At 45.0% G+C, this 19460-nt stretch overlaps 1 protein-coding gene across 1 annotated transcript in view; it reads right to left on the bottom strand.

Annotated features, from left to right (window-relative positions):
* Positions 1–19460, bottom strand: part of LOC147612037 (calcium/calmodulin-regulated receptor-like kinase 1) — a 47366-nt gene that overhangs the window by 12707 nt on the left and 15199 nt on the right. Inside the window, exons 2-3 of the mRNA XM_086783874.1 lie at positions 9509–9868; positions 6906–7059 (exon numbers count right to left, since the gene is read on the bottom strand). Of these exons, the coding sequence (XP_086640000.1) occupies positions 6906–7059; positions 9509–9825 (471 nt within the window). The 5' untranslated portion in view covers positions 9826–9868. The remainder of the gene's footprint in view (positions 1–6905; positions 7060–9508; positions 9869–19460) is intronic.

Below are 19460 nucleotides of genomic sequence, written 5' to 3'. Positions count from 1 at the left end.
TGAAGGGACCAAATGGTAACATCCGCACAAGAGCCAACCTATCAAGAAACAAACTATATCCATATCCTAAGTCAACAACTCTGATAATAACCAGACACATGCACAAGAGCCAATTGTGTCCCAAATATCCATAAATCCATAAGCCAGATAATAAGTAGACACAAGAACAAGAGCCAACTGTATCCCAAATATCCATAAATCCATAAGTAGCTTTAAGTACCTGCAAAAGAAAAGTAAGCAGAATACATAGCCACAAAACATCTTGCCATGCCATTAGACTGCATAAGGGTACCACCCCTATGATCCATACGCATGTCCAAGCCAAACATGCTTCACATGTCCATATGGTTCACCAAGGCAATGACCCTTCCATGAAACCATACATGCTCGGCAGGGTTTCCCCTTCCACGAGGCTTCACTCACCAGGGTCACCAACCCTTCCATGAGTCTAGATATTAACTTACTAGAGTCACCAACTCTTGCATGAGTTCGGGTCATGCCGCGACATAGTTGCCCAGGGGAGGACGGACTGACGCCGGCCTTTTTTATGCGCTATTGGGACCTTTTGGGGCCAGGCCTCCGCAGGGGCTTTCAGCATGTTTTGGACACTGGGGTGATGCCGCAGAGCTTTTCAGAGGGCTTGATCTATCTTATCCCCAAGGGGGAGGGAGTATCAGATGATATTCGGCATTGGAGGCCTATTACGATCCTCAATACTGTCTACAAGGTCTTAGCAAAGGCCTTGAGTTTGAGGATCCAGCCCTTCCTGGGGGAGTTGATTCATGCTACTCAGACAGGATTTGTCAAGGAGCGCAGTATCCTTGACAACATCTTTACTTTCTGGGAGGCAACGGCCAGAGCTAGATTTCTTGGCGAGGACTTGGTCGTGATGCTTCTCGATTTTGAGAAGGCATACGATAGAGTTGATTGGGGTTTCTTAGAGGGCACTATGCTTCGCCTGGGCTTTGAGCCAGGATGGATCAGAGGGGTGGCGGCTCTGTATTCCACAGCTCGCAACCAGGTGTTGATTGCAGGAGGACGGGGGCCGAGTTTTGAGCTGACCAGATCAGTCCGTCAGGGGTGTCCTCTCGCCCCCTTTCTTTTTCTCTTCTTTGCGGAGGCTATGAGCATGTATTTGACGGCAGAGGAGGTTGGTTTGAGAGGACTCCAGCTCCCAGTCCGGGGGGAGGACCTGCTTGATGCTGAGTTTGCAGACGACACGGGCTTATTTTTGCATGGCCAAGAGGCCAATCTTCTTCGGGCAGAGCAGTCGCTCCAGGTTTTTAGTGCAGCTTCGGGAGCATTGATCAATTGGCGCAAGAAAGTGGCCTTTTGGATCAGTAGTGCTCCCACTCCGGCATGGAGCCCGGACCCCGGTTTTAGATGGATTCCTCCAGGCACAGCAGTGCGGTATTTGGGATGCCAGATTGGCCTAGATTTGTCACCTGAGCAGCAGATTGCCCCGCTTCTTCTGAGCATTCGGAAGAAGCTTTTGTATCGGAGTACAGCTCGACTATCCTTGGCTGGGAGGGTGGTGGTGGCAAATCAGGTGCTGTTAGCGACCATGTGGTACATTACGTCTTGCTGGATCTTCTCGAGCTCTTGCATCAGCCAGGTACAGAGGCTGATCAGGAACTTTCTGTGGTCTGGGCGGGACGGTCAACCAGCTCGGGCAAAGGTTGCATGGGCAGTTATTACACTTCCGCTGGCTCAGGGAGGTTTGGGCATTATAGATCCAGTCGATCAGAGCAGAGCCTTATTGGGGAAGCTTATTGTTTGGGGGTTGCTTCCAGGCGCTGAGCCTTGGAAAGAGCTCCTCTTGCAGCGGCTGCAAGCTCGGGCGCCCCCAGCAGGGGGCACTTGGGCATCAGAGATTCGCTGGATCTTCATAGAGATGAGGAGGACAGATTTGCTTTGAGTATCTTGAGAGCTTGGGAGCTGTTGAGACCGGGGCTCTCTCAGCGACCTCCTTCTTGTGTTGAGGAGTGGGCCAGACAGCCGCTCATCTGGAGCCCAGCGGTTCGCACAGAGCAGGGTCATATGTTGGGTTCTCGGCCTCGTTTAGCCTGGGGGCCTTTAGCGGCAGGCCCAGCTCATAGTTTTGGAGACTGGCAGGCCTTCTGCAGTCTCCCAGAGGAGATACAGGTGGAGAGGCTGAGTCACTTCAGAGGGGGGTTGATTATGAGAGATGATATTTAGGAGGCACTCACAGAGGAGTGGTTCACGCCTCTCGAGCCAGTGACCCCACGGTGGATGGGAGCCTTTACACAGTTGGAGATCCTGATTGCTGTCAGAGCTTGCACTGAGGATGGCAGTTGCCTCTACTATGAGATTCAGGATGAGGACAGACTCCAGCGAGTGGAGGTGGAGTCGCCTTTGGTTGCAGAGTGCACCTTTCAGAGGATTCGGGTAGTGGCCGCCGCTTCTCGGAAGTGGCATATAGACCCCAATCCTGCTGATGTGCTCCCGGATTGGCGCATATGGGCATATGCAGCGCGCCCCTTGGCCCGGCTACAGTGGGACCCCGGGGAGTACGAGTGGCATGATCCTTATGCATCACTTGAGGCCACAGAGATTACCTTTTTCCAGTATACTGTTCGGCTGGGGCGGCATATTTTGATGGCGAGGAGGATGGTCTCTCCAGCGGCAGCGGGGCATTGGCGGCTACAGGGACTCTCACAAGAGTTCCTGGAGGATTTTTGGGCTCGGCTCTAGGCTAGTCAACAGGCCCGCAGGATCTCGACTTTTCAGTGGCTGGTCGCCCACAGGGGCTCAGCAGTTGGCACTTGGCTTGTTTACAGCGGTCTTCCGGCGGCCTGCGTCCGATGCGGCCACCCTATGGAGACACAGAGACACTGCCTTTGGGATTGCCCTCAGGCGCAGCAGATTTGGCTGCGGATGCTGCGTATTCTGGCTCCCCTCTCTCCAGAGGGTATGTTTACGTGGGGTGCCGCTGCTTGGTCGACTTCGTCAGGGCCTGCTATGGGCTATGAGATGGAGCAGGGCAGTCAGGCCATCAGATTTATTAGAGGCCAGCCTCGCCTGGTTCCAGCACCGGATTTCTCGTCCGCCAGCTGGACACAGGAGCGGGATTTACGATGGGAGCTCCTCAGCAACCTCACCATCTGGTTCACCTGGAGGGCCCGGTGCTTTACGGCCTTTGAGGGGAGATTGGAGCCACCAGCAGAGACTGTACGGGGGATTTGGCAGGAGTTGATCCACACCCTGCGAGGACAGTACGACCGCATCCGGGGAGACTCGGATGAGGCAATCTTGCGGCGCCAGGCCTTTCACACCACTTGGCGCTGTGGCCCCTTCTACACCTTACACACGGGATCCCCCCGTTGGCACTACAGGCCACCTGTTTGGCTCTTCCCCCCCCTATTGTATGATTTAGCCTCTCGGTCCTTTGTACTGATGCTTGTATTTTGCAGCACCTAGGGAGAGTCTCCCGGGCTGCCATGCTGTATTCACTGCTCTGTTTCTCTTATGAGCAGGAGAGATCTTTTGTAGCCCTACGGGCGTTTTTATATAACTAATGAAAGGATCTTTTCTTGGAAAAAAAAAAAAAACTCTTGCATGAGTTCACAGGGTCACCAACCCGAAGTCACTCACTAGGGTCGCAAACCCTTCCATGAGTTCATGAAATACTTACTGGACAGAGTCACCACTCTTCCATGATCACATGAGTTCAGATAGTGAGAGATCAGAGTCATCAACTCCTCTCACTAGATGGAGTCACCAACTCCTCTCACTAGACAGAGTCACCAACTCTTCCATGAGTTCAAATACTCACTCACTAGAGTCACCAACTCTTCCATGTGTGCAGTATAACATAAGATATCAATAAATCACAGGCATAGAGATCCTGATTCTCCATAAACATGTCTCCGACAGATAGTTTTACAGGCATTTCGGCCGCCAATCGAAATCCATAGAAAAATCCTCAATCCATGAGATATCCATAAATTTCAAAAATCCATTGCAACCGTAGTATACTCATATTCTAGAATCGGCTAGTCCATGTTACTGATAAATAATTCATAGCTTTGTAACTGCATATGTGACATATTCTAGCGTCCCATACCACTAAAAGACTCCCCATATGAGATCCTTGTGTGGGCGACAAGTCTAGCACATTTATAGCATCAATAGATTCATGTAGAAGGGGCTCAGGTCACCCCTATGGGACTAACCATGAGCCTACATCATGTACAAGCATTAAGTTACCTTTTTGTACCATAGTAATACAGAAAACCTAACACCTAATCTCTCTCCTCTTCTCTATCCTCTGTCTTAATCTTGTGTTAATTAGCATCAATGTTCTTAATCATGCTTAGGGTTGTGGATCAGTACAGCTGCAGCAAGGCTTCCACACATGCAACATTGGTATCAGAGCATTCACGCTCAGCCCACTAAGCTATGTCCCAAGGAAGGTGCATAGTTCCAGCAGGAAGGCTGCAGCAGAGTAGCAGATGGAGTGGTCTGCAAACAAGCGAAGCTAGAGGAAGCAATCTCTAAGGGTAGGTACGCAGACCTAGTACCTCAGTAAGCCCTCAGATCATTTCCAAAGGCCTAGCAACAGGCATGATCAATTCCGGAAGGTGACCCACCGCTGTGTCAAGGTTGAGGGAAAGCAAGCATGAGGACAGCATTGAACAAATGCTCAGTTCTTCATCAAAGACTTGGAAAGTGGAGATCAGGAGTGAAGGTGTTCAGACCCAAAATATCATCGGTTAAAGCCAAAGTCAATAAGCAGTAGAAGTTCAGTAGAAGTCCAGGGAGGAAGGATGACAGAGTCTCCACCGCGTCATCAAGTTTACCAGAAGGGAATGTCACGTGCATGCTCGTGCCATGGCTAATCTTCAGCATGAACTAGCTTAATCCATGCTTAGTAGTTAACACGGTATCATCATTAGTAGAGCAAAGCATCAACCTCATCAAAACCATCATCTTCATCCAGATTAGAACCAGCAGCATGGTCTACAGCATCAGGATCAGCATTATCAGGTTCAGCAGCATAATCACCATCATCAGCATGGTCATCATTGACCAAAGGGTTCGTAACCCTGTCGAGAGCCAACAGGGGGGCTTCACCCTGTCGTTGGCAGCCAATAGGGGACCTAGTTGCCTGTCAGCAGCAGCAAAGTATGGCCAGCAGGTGTTGGGGATCAGACAAAGCAAAGTGCAGCATTAAGATAATATATTCATGTTTATTTGTCCTGACAAACAGGCCGACAGGCTGCAACAGCTGGCTGACTGGTACCAATCCACATATATAAGCATAGAATCAGTATTCAGCAGAAAGTCAGTCATAAGATCATCATCATTCATTTATAGCATCAATAGATTCATTTAGAAGGGGACCAGGTCACCCCTATGGGGCTGACCATGAGCCTACATCATGTACAAGCATTAAGTTTCCTTTTTGTACCATAGTAATACAAAAAACCTGACACCTAATCTCTCTCCTATTCTCTCTCATGTCTTAATCTTGTGTTAATTAGCATCAATGTTCTTAATCATGCTTAGGGCTGTGGATCAGTACAGCAAGGCTTCCGCGCATGCAACATGCCATGTCCACTCCCCAAGTCCCACTGGAGGTGGATGAGAGGACGACCCTCATAGAGGTCGACTTTCAGCCCACGCATCAAGCGCACATGCCTTCATGAGCATGTAACCTGAAAAGCAAGCTGAACCCCAAATTAACAAGGCACTCAGCTTTTGGCCCTCTTTTCCCCCTTTTTTAATATAAAGGCCACTTATACCTATAATGCCTTTAAAAACCCCATGCACATGCTTTTTTTGTGAAAGGCCGTGTATCCCTGTAGTGCGCCCATGCTCTCAACCACACGTCAGTCCAGCTGCCCACCTTATACACACGTATGGACCTGCTATTGAACGGCCAGCAAGTTACACAGATATCCACTCATCGTTTATGTGCACAGACAGTGCTGACAGAAAAAGAGAAGCATGGCCAGCACGCTACAATCCAAGGCTTCTCGTCTCTCTCTTCCATGCGCCCTAGTCTCTGACAGATATGCCTTCTTGCATCACTTTCCATGTCTGAGGTACTGCTGCAGCATGTACACAAAAAGCACCCTTTATAATTCCAAAAAGAAAAAACTCCCATGTACTTCAAAAAGTGCATAGGATTCAGCCCTCTGCAGAATTTGACCAGCTCTATGTATAACACAGCAAAACCTCCTATACAGGTAAACGACCAAGGCCCAAGGTGTCACTCTCAAGCACACACGTACCAGATCTGCCAGAAAACAAGCAAATGCACACTGACATAGCAAAAAGCTTCTTTTGTTTCCAAAGATATGCAACGCTTTCATAAACCGTCTGAAAACACCTAATCATAGCGTCTTCTTCCGCTTTAAGTGTCCCATACCATCGGGCCTTGGAAGACAAAAAGCAGCCCACAGATTAGAACCCAGAAGATCCACGCGATGGATTTTCTCCTCTCCTTTCCGAGTGTTCCCAGCTTAATTCCAGTAGGTCTCACTCTGACACTAATGTAAAGCCCCTAGGCTATCAGACCCTACGACTAAGCAGAAACAAAAGGGAAACAAATATAGAAATTGGCATCTAGCTCACCGCCCAACCATAGAGCCATTCAGGCTCACCCCCGAGCACAGGGGGATAGTAGCATTCAAAAACACAAAACTATATATATACATATATATGCAAAATCTGTCAATGTATAAATACACCATATGTGTTTGTACATAGCCACTAAATGTATGCACTATACTGCGTGTATGCAAATATAAATCAAAGGCATCATTGCTCCTTTAACATGCTGTGCATATCATTATTTAATTATTTAAAAACAGCACAATAATCATAACAAAAATACATTTACCATTGCATGAAAATGGCAATGGTAATCAGCATACCTCATTCAGAAACTCTTTCTCGCCTTGCTTAGATTGTGAGGAAAGCACCTTGATAGCAAAAGTGCCACCTTCTGGCATTACTGCCTTGTAAACAGGTCCAAAAGCTCCCTCTCCTAATTTGGTTGTGAAGTTACTGGTTGCCCTCTGCAGGTCCCTGAAACATGTAAAATTTGAGGCTGAGATGATGGTACATGCTTTGGATGCACTTCTAGCAAGCAATGAGTATTGCACTGCAAAGGGCGGACAAGGCCAGTGCTTAAGAAACCACATGCATGTCTACAGCACCACTAACGTGCAGAAACTACTTCACGGAAATAAATGGCTGCTTCTTTTTTAGCCAATGGATAATATTTCTTTAAACAAATCAAAGATCAACAAAGCAAGTATACAACTTTAAAAAAAACATGCATGTATCCATGTGACTTGACAACAACTTGTTCATGGTCACTTTAGTCAATACTTGCTTGGTTTTGGGCTCAAGAGGAGAGCCCTCAATCAGGCATGGCCCTCTTCTAGCCCCTCTATATGGTCTCTCAGATTATCATTCATCCAATTTGATAAGTCTCTCCAAAGTTGAGAATTTTCTTACAAAATGGAACTTATCAAAACTTGGACTTCCAAGGAAAAGAAGACTGCTATGTCCCTTGGGCAATATTCGCATTCGCTCGAAGGTGGACTAGGACCTGATATTGTGTACGGATGAGTGTTTCTTTGGGTGACAAAAGACAAATGGGAGTACACAAGAGGATGCTCTAAAGGAGACGAAATAAAGATGTTACCAAAATATGGTATGCTAACCCATTGCGGCAAACTATGACCTTCCTCTAGGTCCCATACTTGCTAATGAGAACCGGATTCCCCCAAATGTCATGTTGATTAGGAGACATGCTGGAGGGGTTGGGATTTAAAATGGAGGTAAAAAATTGGGGAAAAGTAAGAAATCGGGCTTAGAGATCTTAGGGGAAGGTCATAGTTTTCCCCAATGGGTGCGGCACAAAATGTATTGTTTGCAAATTTTGTGGAGAATGTGTCTTGAATGTTTCTCTTTCTATGTTATAGACTTAAATGTGACTTTTATCAGTTACCATAATGTTTATATAACAAGTGTCACTTCAAAACCTCTCTGTATCATCCAAAGTGACGAAACAAAATAAATCTTTCAAAACGACGAAACAGACAACATTTCTTGTGAATATGCCTTATTTGTAATGCAGGAGGGCAGATTCAGTGATGGACTGGTTTCAAACAAGTTCTTTGCATGTTTGAGGTAGACAAAATAGCACGGCCGGGCACCCAAGGCTCAGGAAGGGACCAACCATGTTTGGCTGCCCAAAAAGGCCTTTTAAGATTACAAAAGGGTAGTGGGCCGGCCAACCAGCAGATCACGATAGTAGGGGCAGTTAGAGCCTGCAAAATAGGGCATTTATCCCTCCTCATTGCCTTACATTCATCCTCAAATCCAGCCACTCTGTACCACACCTATTCAGCCCCAGGGAATTGCCAATCATCCCAACAAAACACGCTGGCTGATCAGGGGATCAAAAACTAGTAAATTCTCACAAACATGCTTGCGCTGGGCCATATGATTGTTACCTCTGCCCGTTGGCAGTCCACCGACTGCCTGCTGCTTGCTGTAAACCTACCCACCCTGCTATCCACCTGGCCCATGCGTATCCAACATGTTCACTCTAACCTGGACATGAGCCTTCTGCTGCTATCTTCAAAATACATGTGCCAGGGACCTGCCATCAGATCCCTGTCCAGCATGATGTAAAGGGCCTTAAACATGACTTTTTTTAACAGGGCTTTACAAAAAGAGCATGCCAAAACCAGCTTAAGGCTCTAAAATTATTTCCACACTCATGGAACAGCAGTGTACCAGCCGAGGAGGGGCAGGAGGCAGTGTCAACTTGAGATTCACAATAACAGCGTTCTGGGTAAGCCAAGTAACTGGTATGTGAGCACTGAGGCTACTTGACCTGACCTTCAGTCTAGCTGGAAACAGCCCACTCTCTTCCTTTGTAAAGAAGAGCCGACCCAACACGTTTCTTTATTTCGAGTCTTCTCCTCTCTAAGTATAGCTGCATTGCTATCATAGAACGCACTCTTTGTTTTTCGGACATATTTAAGGCAACAAGTGTGTTATTTCATATTTGCACAATTTATCTGACATATGGACATGAACCGTCCATATCAATCTATCAAGCTGAGTTTTCCCCTCCATATCAATTGATCAAGCTTAGTTTTCCTCTCATCGTGGCATTTTTAACCCTTCATACAGTGCAAACAAGGAACTTGCACATCAACTTTGACGGGTGCAGCAGTTCAACAATCTTTTCACCTTTGACGCTAACGCATCCACTTACACTGCCAGATAACATACAGCTCTCATGCACAACCATATCAAGAAGTCAAGGTCTAAGATTCCAAAGTGGCATTCAGTCCAGAAAAACTGTTGCCTCTAGGGTTTTGGGTTTTGGGTTAAGGGTTAAGGGTTATAAAGAACAAACAAATATTTCATATTTTTGTGATCGCAAGATGCACTTTACAAGGTAGCTACACAGGTAAATCATTTTAATGAAACAAATATAAACAATTCTCACTTGTAAGGGTACTTGGGCAGCCCCGAATGAGAAAGGACGGAATTCTTCTCACCCCCTCCAAACCATGATGAAAAGGGTCTATTCTCTTTCCCATGAGGGGGTGAGTCCTGCTCTGTTATATCCGATAAGACTGAGCTTGCATCAAAACCATTGACTCGAATGGGAAGCTGCATACCACGCCGTTCACTACCACCTTGGAACTGCCTTCGTTTTCTGCGAACTTTGCAGCATAGGAGAAGGCAGCCTGCTAGTACCACTCCGATTGTGACACCGATGGAAATTCCTATGATCACACCAAGAGGCAATGAGGTGCTCATCTTATCTCTTTGTCAAAGCATCCGTGTGCAGGTACATGTAATCCTGTATGACCAGAACATTAGCCAAGGCGCAGAATAGAGTAGTTTATGTCAGCCAAGTGACTCTCACATACTACATACACAGTCTGCATAGAGTTTCAAAAGGGCAGAATGGTATGTAGATTTTTTCCACTTAACATATTCACATTAACTTTAAATGTAGATGGCTTGTGCAAGTGATGCTAAAAACCGGCAGTGTAAATCAGTTGTGGCAGGGACCTCTGGAGAAAGGCTGGATGTCACAAAAGTTATGCTAAGTATAGAGATATGTAACAGGTGTCCATGTAGCCACATCTCTCAGCAGCCAAATAGTCTTTATAATTTGTTAAAGCTGGTGCATGAATCAGCTTTAACAGTTAGATGCATGTGCCATGTAAGATTCTAAGTTAGGGCAAGGGTTAAGCGGAAGAATTAGCCCATGTTGTGAGCTCCAATTATGCTGAATCAATTGCAGCCCAGTTTTTAAAGCATGCTGTCCTTGGGAGACTTTGGTGACCTAGCATTGCCACTGGATAGTCCGGATTGACCTAGCAATACAAGGTGTGAGGTGGGAAGCCCAAAATGGGGGCCTACTAAAACAACACAAATGAAAATGAAAATAACACATTTAACATAACTAACCAAACTACTGCAAATTTATGTAATTAATGCAAATCAAGGCAACTAACGCAACTCAACACAAGTAGGTCTACCAATTTGTGCCTATAGATGTTGGTAGTCATAGTGTTCATCAAATATCCCTAGTCACCTATGTATGTAAGGGTCATGAGGTTTAATGTTATTATCATGTGTAACATTGGCACTTTACCTCATTTACTGGTTCTAGAAATCACCAGGAATCCACGAGTTGTACTAGGAGCCAGGGGAGCATTAAATGCTAACAAAATGTTGACTTTTGGGCCTAGATTTAGGGGAGAGATTGTAGGAGATGATTGAGGAGAGGTTTGACATCATCAATGATGTAACTCCAGCTTGTACTCTGCCTATTTAAGAGGCACATCCTCATTGAAGAAACACGCTTCATTCTCCTACGATTATGCTATGATTATGTTAATCTTAATGCTCATCTTATGTGCTTAACTTAATCTTTTAGGTTTAACTCTAATCTCTCATCATTATGTTTCACCATGGCATTCCTTGATTGGTATCAGAGCCTTGCCATTATCCAATTAATCACTACCATTAAGACTTTTTCCCATTTTTTTCTGATTCAACATGACACTCTTACAAGACTCACATAACATAGCCAACACGATACCACTAAGTTTCCACAGGAATATTGACACAATAACATGATAGGAAACACTACTAACACTATGGTATAACTCATGGCTATTGGCAAGTCTTTATTACACTTAATACATGATGAACAATACCCTCTCCTTTTTTTCCCAAGAAAGAAACTTCTATTAAGTATGGAAAAAAAATTTACAAAAAGAGAGATTTCAGATCAAGCAGGGAGAAATACTCAACCAATCTGGTGACTTGTGCTACCAGCAAGGTCCCATATGAGAAAAAAGATGTCATGATCCCACTCTCTTATGAATTGGCCACGCTTTCTCTTTGCAGCCCTTGGAGATCCTTGAATCCTGGCCCAAGTGGCCATGAGCGTGTGGACAATATCACACCAAATCTTGAAAATGCAACGTGTATCCTCGGTTCATCTAGCCTTCCAAAGCCAGCTATGATGCTAGCAATGATCTCCCATGCAATATCCAACTTCTGTGCTGGTGATACGTGGCCTGCTGACTCTGGCATGGCTTGACAACGGCACCGCCAACCCACTCCCTGGGAAATCCTCATGACCATATCTCTGTCGTTCCCTTCAAACCTAAGTTGAGGACCCAATTGTGTCAACCAAGCAATAGCACCAAAACAAATGAAGGTATCCCTCCTCATCCTTCCAAAAAAGGTGTGCTATTGCAATCCAAACCCTTTGTGCGTCCCTGCACTCATAGAGTCGGTGAGTTCTGTGCAGAGCCCAAGCTTACCAATGTTGGAGACAACATATGTTCTCCCGCCATTTATTATTGTACAGGTTCCAAAGTCAAAGGGTAAGCATGTAGCCGAAGTGTGTAACTATGTGTTAACACTCCTTACAAGTGTACTAGTGTGTGTTTATGTGTGAACAACTTCTTGGGCTAGATTTTATCTTGTGCAAGTGTGTAGGAAGCTTCATTAGGAAGACTAGTCCTTGATTTGATTGAGTCAAAAGATAAGGCTGAAATGCCTACAAAAAGGCATGTACTTGTGATAGAGCTTTAAAAACATATCAATCTAATCTATCATTGAGTCGTGCATATTCTCTCTCTCAAATTTGTCACACCTTATATCTCCCTCTCTCTCTCTTTTTCTTCAACATGCTATGGATATCTTCAAACTTCCATAGCCTCTCTCTGCTCCTAACTCCATTAACTTGTATCAGAGCTAGCTGCTTCATCTTGGTCCTATGCGTGTTGGCTTTGCTACAAATGTGTGCGTGGTGGCCTCGTCAACATCATATGCTATGAAGCACTGGCCTTGTCGATGTCATATGTTGTGAATCATTGCTCTTTAACAGCGTGTGTAAATCCTCTATGCTCCAGGCACATGCACCTCCCCAACATAAGTTAATTGCTCACCTGTTCTGCTCGTCCACATAGCACCCACAGCTGTGGCCGTCTTTCCAGCCCACGATAGTTGCATACTCCAACAAACGTCACCAACCATAACAACCTTCGTCCCTACGACCTGGCCTCAACTCGACACTACACCAACAACATAGCTCAACGCTACACCCGTCAACCACCTCACACAGGAGATAAGGTTTTTCCTTTTAAATCTAGCAATAAGTGTTTGTTCACATGCGCGTGGAAAAAAAAAAAGAGGAGGCATTAATAAGGGTTTGCAACCAAAGCCTCGTTTGTTGGCATCTTCAAGCTGGTACACATCAAGAAGGTTTTTACACATCCAGAAGGCTCTCTACACATAGACTCGCTGCTGTAACATGCAGCGAAAGTATTCGTATTGGAGGATCCTGTCACACAAATGCTCACACCGTCTTCTGTATCTTGAGTTTCGCGAGTTTAGCAATCCAATTTAATACTTCAAACTTTAGAGAGATATGAGAGAGAGAGAGAGATGAGAACTGTACACCGTATGGGGTCCCTATCCCATTACCGAGATAGTATTTGCTTTATTATCTTTAAAGAGACTGACAGTGTGACTGACGATAAGCCAAGCGCAAGACCTTTGAAGACCAAGTGTTGGGCTGAACTGTGCACTGATGTAGAAGCACCAAAGATGTCCAATCTCGAGCCTATGCACTCTTCCCAATGGAATGAGGGAGGGATGCAAAGCTCGGGCTGAGAGAGGGGCTGTTTGGGACTGTTCTAGACTGAGTATGAATGCTGTAAATGAATATGAATGCTGCGTTTTACCTTCACCAAGTGGCTGGAGCAAAACGATGAATAGATGAATGCTGAAAACTGTATGGATGCAGAAAACGCAAGGCTGAATGCTGAAACTGCTGCATTTTGCTGATGTAGGGGCTGAATGCTCATGCGTTGATGCGCCTAGGACTGTAGGAGGAAAACACTGAGAGAATAGGGCTGAAACTGCAATCGCTTATGCTCCTAGTGCTGAGGATGACAAGCGCTTGAATGCTCCTTTGCTGAATATGATGAATGAGTGAATGATTATGCAAGGACTCTATTTAAATGGACACAAGGAGCCAGTCGGCTGGCTACTGAGCTGGCCGACTGCTCATGTCCAACATAAATGCATAAATGATGTGAAAAATGCTGAAAATGATGGAAAAAATACCAGAAAAATCCTAGTAAATATCTTGATAAATATTGGATGATATCTGGGGTTCTTGCAATGGTCTAGATGCTATGCATGAATGATGTGCAATATGTAGGATGCTTTCTAATGCAAACCCTAAGGTTTCTACTGACTGTATATAAATGAATGCATCTCTTTAAGTGGGTTAAGGGACTTAGACTGACTGACTGACTTGCTATGGCTGAGAATGACCTACATAGCTCGTGCCTGACTTATCCTGGACTGAGGATTACAATGGGGTCACGGAGTACGACAAATATCATCCTAAATGGAACTAATATTGTTACAATGTTGCACTGATGACGATGAGCCAGTTTGTCACCATGCCCTACAGTGCAGAGTGCATGTGACATTCCCTCCTGCTTAGCTTGGCGGCAGGTTCATGGCTTCCAAGTAGTCCACCAATAATTGGGGGTACTCCTGAAAGAACTCCTCGTCTAGCCATACAGCTTCGGGGGTGCCTCGATCTCGGAACTTCATATAGAACTGACGTATCCGTCGATCGGAACCATGCTTCCAACAATGAAGAAAGGATCTGCTCGAGCTCGATGACTTATGCTTCGTCTACCATGTCTGGCTCCTGTTCATCTGAAACATCAAACACTTCTGGTCCAACATATGGTTTTAGCCAAGAAACATGGAAAACATCATGCATCGTCCAACTGGTAGGCAACTTTAACTTCATGGAGACATCACTTAACTTCTTAACTATTGGGAAAGGTCCAAAACTACGGAATGAAAGCTTGGGACAACGTTTGCCCACTTGTTTCAATCTTTGTTTCATGATGCGCAGATAGACCCTATCCTCTTTCTTGAAGTGGATATCTCGTCTAAATTTACTTGCCTGTCTATGAATTGAATAATGGCCAGGCTCAAAACTGAGCCTGGCCAAATTGGGTTGAGTACCAAACTCTGCGGAATCGACATACTGATCTTCTATTCTTTTTAAGTCTTTTCCAGAGATGTTGAGAATGTAGACTCCTGAATGGTCTGGATGCTGGTCTTTCTACTAAGAACATCTGCTACTGGGTTATGCTGACCAGGGATGTACTTGATCATTTCTCCAACCTGATGGAAGAGCTGACCCTGTCTAGTGTGCTGATTACTCCACTGGGCACTTGGCATCGTCGGGAGCCACTTAAGTGCTTAGTGGTCTGTGGTGACTATGAAAATGCGTCCATAAGGAACAGGTTTCAAATGTTTGAGAACTGACTGCTGTTCTAGCTTGCCCTTAAAAGTCTTGGAAATACAAGAGGGAAACTTGCTAGGAGGTTTTGCTAATTGTGGGATACTAGGTGGGAAATCATCCTTAAAAATGTCTAATGAGAAAGAAGATTTGCCAACTGAGGGACTGAAGAAGATGAGACAGGTTATCGAAGAGATAGAAGCTGTCTGAGCATAAATCAATGCTCCTTCTGCTCCCTTGCGGATAGCTCGTCGGGCCTAGAGATGAGAAATCGTAGGAATGCCAAGAATGCTCCTATCTCCCCGAATCATGACAAGCTCAGGAAAACCTTTATATAATAAAGGTGTCCTGTCCCCAATTGGGAATAGGTTCAAACTGACGAAACCACTAGATTCCTAAGATCATGTCACATCCCAAAAGAGGAGAGACAATGAAATCTTGCTGGAATGAGGCCTTTTGAACCTGAAAAGAAAACTGTTGTGCCTGTTGAGATATGTGGGTGCGGAGACCAGGTGTAAATCCGTCTACCTCCAAATGATAGGGCACTAAGGTACAGCTCATGTTGGTAGCCAACTAGGGAGAGATGGCGTCCTCAGAACTGCCCATGTCAAAAAGGATTATGAACTGGTGACCCTTGGCAGAGCCATAAGCTCGGATTAGGCTTTTTTGTGTGGTTGTTGCCTCACCTCCTGCTTAGCATCAAGTACCACGGATCGCATGGGATGCATAGAAAGTAAGATCTGAACTGCGTTTGTGGTAGCAGGCGGGTCTAGAGGAGCAGGGGATACTACGGCAACTGTGGCAGAAGGCTCTTTGGAGGCTTGCTCCGCTTGCCTTTTTGGACAATCCTTCTTACCATGCCCAATGGTATGACAGAAAAAACATCGGTTTTCTGATCGATATTGTCTTTGATCCTCTCGAGAAAGATAGCCTCCAGTGATGCCTGCTTTAGTCTTTTCCTCAAGGGTTTTCTTAGGCTTGGATTCCTTACCCCCTGAACTAGAGCTAGGACTATTGTCTGCCTTAGTGTCTTTAGAAGACGAATTACCCTTCCCCGGTTGGGGTTTGGTACTGGACTGTGATGACTGCTTGGGCTTGCCTTCGTTCATCTTCATTCTGAGCGAGAGTCAAAGCCCGATCATGTGCTGGGTTCACAGTTGCGAACTGTGAACCGTATGTTAGGATCCAATCCACAAATCAATTACTCCATCTTGGCCTGCACAGATAGCCCTAACTGTTGTGCTAAAGTAATAACCTTGCCGGAAAGCTGAAGCACTGGGGATCCGTTCTATCTGAGTCCATAGAACTCATCTGCCAGACCGGTCATGTACTGGGACGGGAGGAATCTAGTCTTCAGGTCATGGACAAAGGTATCCCAGCTAAAAGCTGTGACACCTGTGGTCTGGTCTGTATAAAGATTAGACCAATGCTGCCACCAAGTGACTACCTCACTAGTGAGATGGGGAGCCGCTACGTGGACTCCATCTTGAGGATCTGTGATCCTAGCTAATGGAAAATGAGCAGTAAATTGATGAATAAACTGACTAACTGCTAAATGATCACACTTACCATCATACTTACTGAAATTTGGTTGACTGCGAATGATGGTGGTTGATGCTGCGGACCGCTAGCTGGTGGCACCTGAGGCGAGGGAAGCTGCAAAGAGGTGCTGGTATCTAAGATGAATGGCCTCCTTTTCCCTTTGGTGCTCAAGTAACATACGTTCTCAATCGAGCTCTCGTTGGTGCTCCCAAGCGGCGAGTTCAGCCTCACGCCGGTCTTCGTCGATCCTACAATGGGCTTCCTCATAGGCCCGTCTTTCTGCTTTTTCTTGTTGTTTTCCTGCTTCTGCTTCTGCTTTTTCTTCTATGGTGTCTACTGTAGTCGGAAGAGCAAGGTCTCCTTCGGGGGAGACTTCTTCCGGCTGATGGGTACTCTCCTCTGTAGACATGATGCTAAAGTCGGTGGTCATGCCAGAACGCAATCTGACCATCTAAGGATGCCCTCACGCTAGGATACGGTGTGTGTGGACAAGCTGAATCTCATACTAATGTAACATGCAGCGGAAGTATTCATATTGGAGGATCCTGTCACACAAATGCTCGCACCATCTTCTATATCCTGAGTTTCGCGAGTTTAGCAATCCACTTTAATACTTCAAACTTTAGAGAGATATGAGAGAGAGAGATAAGAACTGTACACCGTATGGGGTCCCGAATTACCCACTGAAGGGCCCCCTATCCCGTTACCGAGATAGTATTTGCTTTATTATCTTTATAGAGACTGACGGTGTGACTGACGATAAGCCAAACACAAGACCTCTGAAGACCAAGTGTTGGGCTGAACTATGCACTGCTGTAAAAGCACCAAAGATGTCCAATCTTGAGCCTATGCACTCTTCCCAATGGAATGAGGGAGGGATGCAAAGCTAGGACTGAGAGAGGAGCTGTTTGGGGCTGTTCTAGATTGAGTATGAATGCTGTAAATGAATATGAATGCTGCGTTTTACCTTCACCAAGTGGCTAGAGCAAAACGATGAATAGATGAAGGTTGAAAACTGTATGGATGCAGAAAACGCAAGGCTGAATGCTGAAACTGTTGCGTTTTGCTGATGTAGGGGCTGAATGCTCATGCGTTGATGCGCCTAGGGCTGTAGGAGGAAAACGCTGAGAGAATAGGGCTGAAACTGCAATCGCTTATGCTCCTAGTGCCAAGGATGACAAGCGCTTGAATGCTCCTTTGCTGAATATGATGAATGAATGAATGATTATGCAAGGACTCTATTTATATGGACACAAGGAGCCAGTCGGCTGGCTACTGAGCTGGCCGATTGCTTATGTCCAACATAAATGCATAAATGATGTGAAAAATGCTGAAAATGATGGGAAAAATACCCAAAAAAATCCTAGTAAATATCTTGATAAATACTGGATAATATCTAGGGTTCCTACAATGGTCTAGATGCTATGCATGAATGATGTGCAATATGCAGGATGCTTTCTAATGCAAACCCTAAGGTTTCTACTGATTGTATATGCATGAATGCATCTCTTTAAGTGGGTTAAGGGACTTAGACTGACTGACTGACTTGCTATGGCTAAGAATGACCTGCGTAGCTCGTGCTTGACTTATTCTGGACGACTGAGGATTACAATGGGGTCACGGCGTACGACAAATATCATCCTAAATGGAGCTAATATTGTTACAATGTTGCACTGATGATGATGAGCCAGTTTGTCACCATGCACTACAGTGCAGAGTGCATGTGACAGCTACCAAAAGAGTTGTTCACGTGCGGTTTATTTTTTTGCCACATGATGTACATGCGTTGAGCTATAAAAGGCAACTTGCTTGAGTGTGACACAATTACCTCTTGCAAAGTTTTCGATCAAGGGGAGGAAAGTGCGTTAAGTGATTTGTGATCTCAAATTTTGTAAAGGATTTAGACACTGCTCTTGACCTACAAGACAGGAGTAAGACCTATCCTCATTACTAATCATGGCTGCTCAAGAAAAAATCAACAAATTTGAAGGAGAAGACTTCCACAAATGGCAGACAACGATCAAATTCACCCTTATGACAAGAGGAATATGGAATGTGGCAAACGGAAAAGAGAAGAAGCAAACAACTCAAGAAGAAGAAGTTGCTTAGCTAGTCAAAGGCAAGAAGGCCCTTGCTATCACAACCTTGGGGTTAAGGAATATGGAATGTGGCAAACGGAAAAGAGAAGAAGCAAACAACTCAAGAAGAAGAAGTTGCTTAGCTAGTCAAAGGCAAGAAGGTCCTTACTATCATAGCCTTGGGGTTAAGTGACTCATACATCTCTCACATTGATGGGTGTGACACATCACATGAGGCTTGGGTACATCTTAAAACTGTGTTTGGTGTACAAGGAAAGTGCTCCAAGTTTAGCTTCCTAATAAAGTTTTTTGAACTAAAAATGAATCCAAAGGACTCTCTTCCTTCACATCTAAATTCAATGAAAAGCGTGCTAGCACAATTGGTAGGAATTAAGATTGCCATTGACGAAGACATTGCAATTGCAGTCTTACTTAAAAGTCTTCCAAATAAAGATAAAGAGTATGGTAACATTGGTGCCACTCTTACAAATCTACCGACATCAAAATTGGTGGATATTGAAGCTTCTCTTAGAGGAGGAAAGAGAGATCAAGCAAAGGAGCTTAATCTTCAATCTTATTTCATAAAGTAGAAGCAGAAGGGCTACTCCAACACCAAATATTTCTACAAGGGCTTCACCAACAAAACCAATAATGAATGTGGATTCTGTCGTAAGAAAAATCATGGGAAAGAGAATTGTTTTTTGAAGCAAAATACCAAAGCTTTAATTATTGAAGATAATCAAGAAGAAGAAGATAAAGTGGAGGCCTCAGTAGAAGAGGCTAATCTTGTGGTTGACTCAGATTGAGCCTTTTAGGCTACTCTTGCTACCAAGAACCTCTTGGCCTAACATTTGATAGACAACCTCCAACCAGGATTTGTATCAATCCTATGGGTATTAGATCTCGATGTATCCAGATATGTATCACTTGTTAGAACATTTGTGTATCAAGCATTGTATCAATCT

The sequence above is a fragment of the Cibotium barometz genome, chromosome 46 (assembly GCF_041138505.1).
Source record: "Cibotium barometz isolate CiBa-2024 chromosome 46, ASM4113850v1, whole genome shotgun sequence".
Taxonomy (NCBI): Eukaryota; Viridiplantae; Streptophyta; class Polypodiopsida; order Cyatheales; family Cibotiaceae; genus Cibotium; species Cibotium barometz.
Note: the sequence above shows the minus strand (reverse complement) of the source record. Positions and strands in the feature narration are given on the sequence as shown.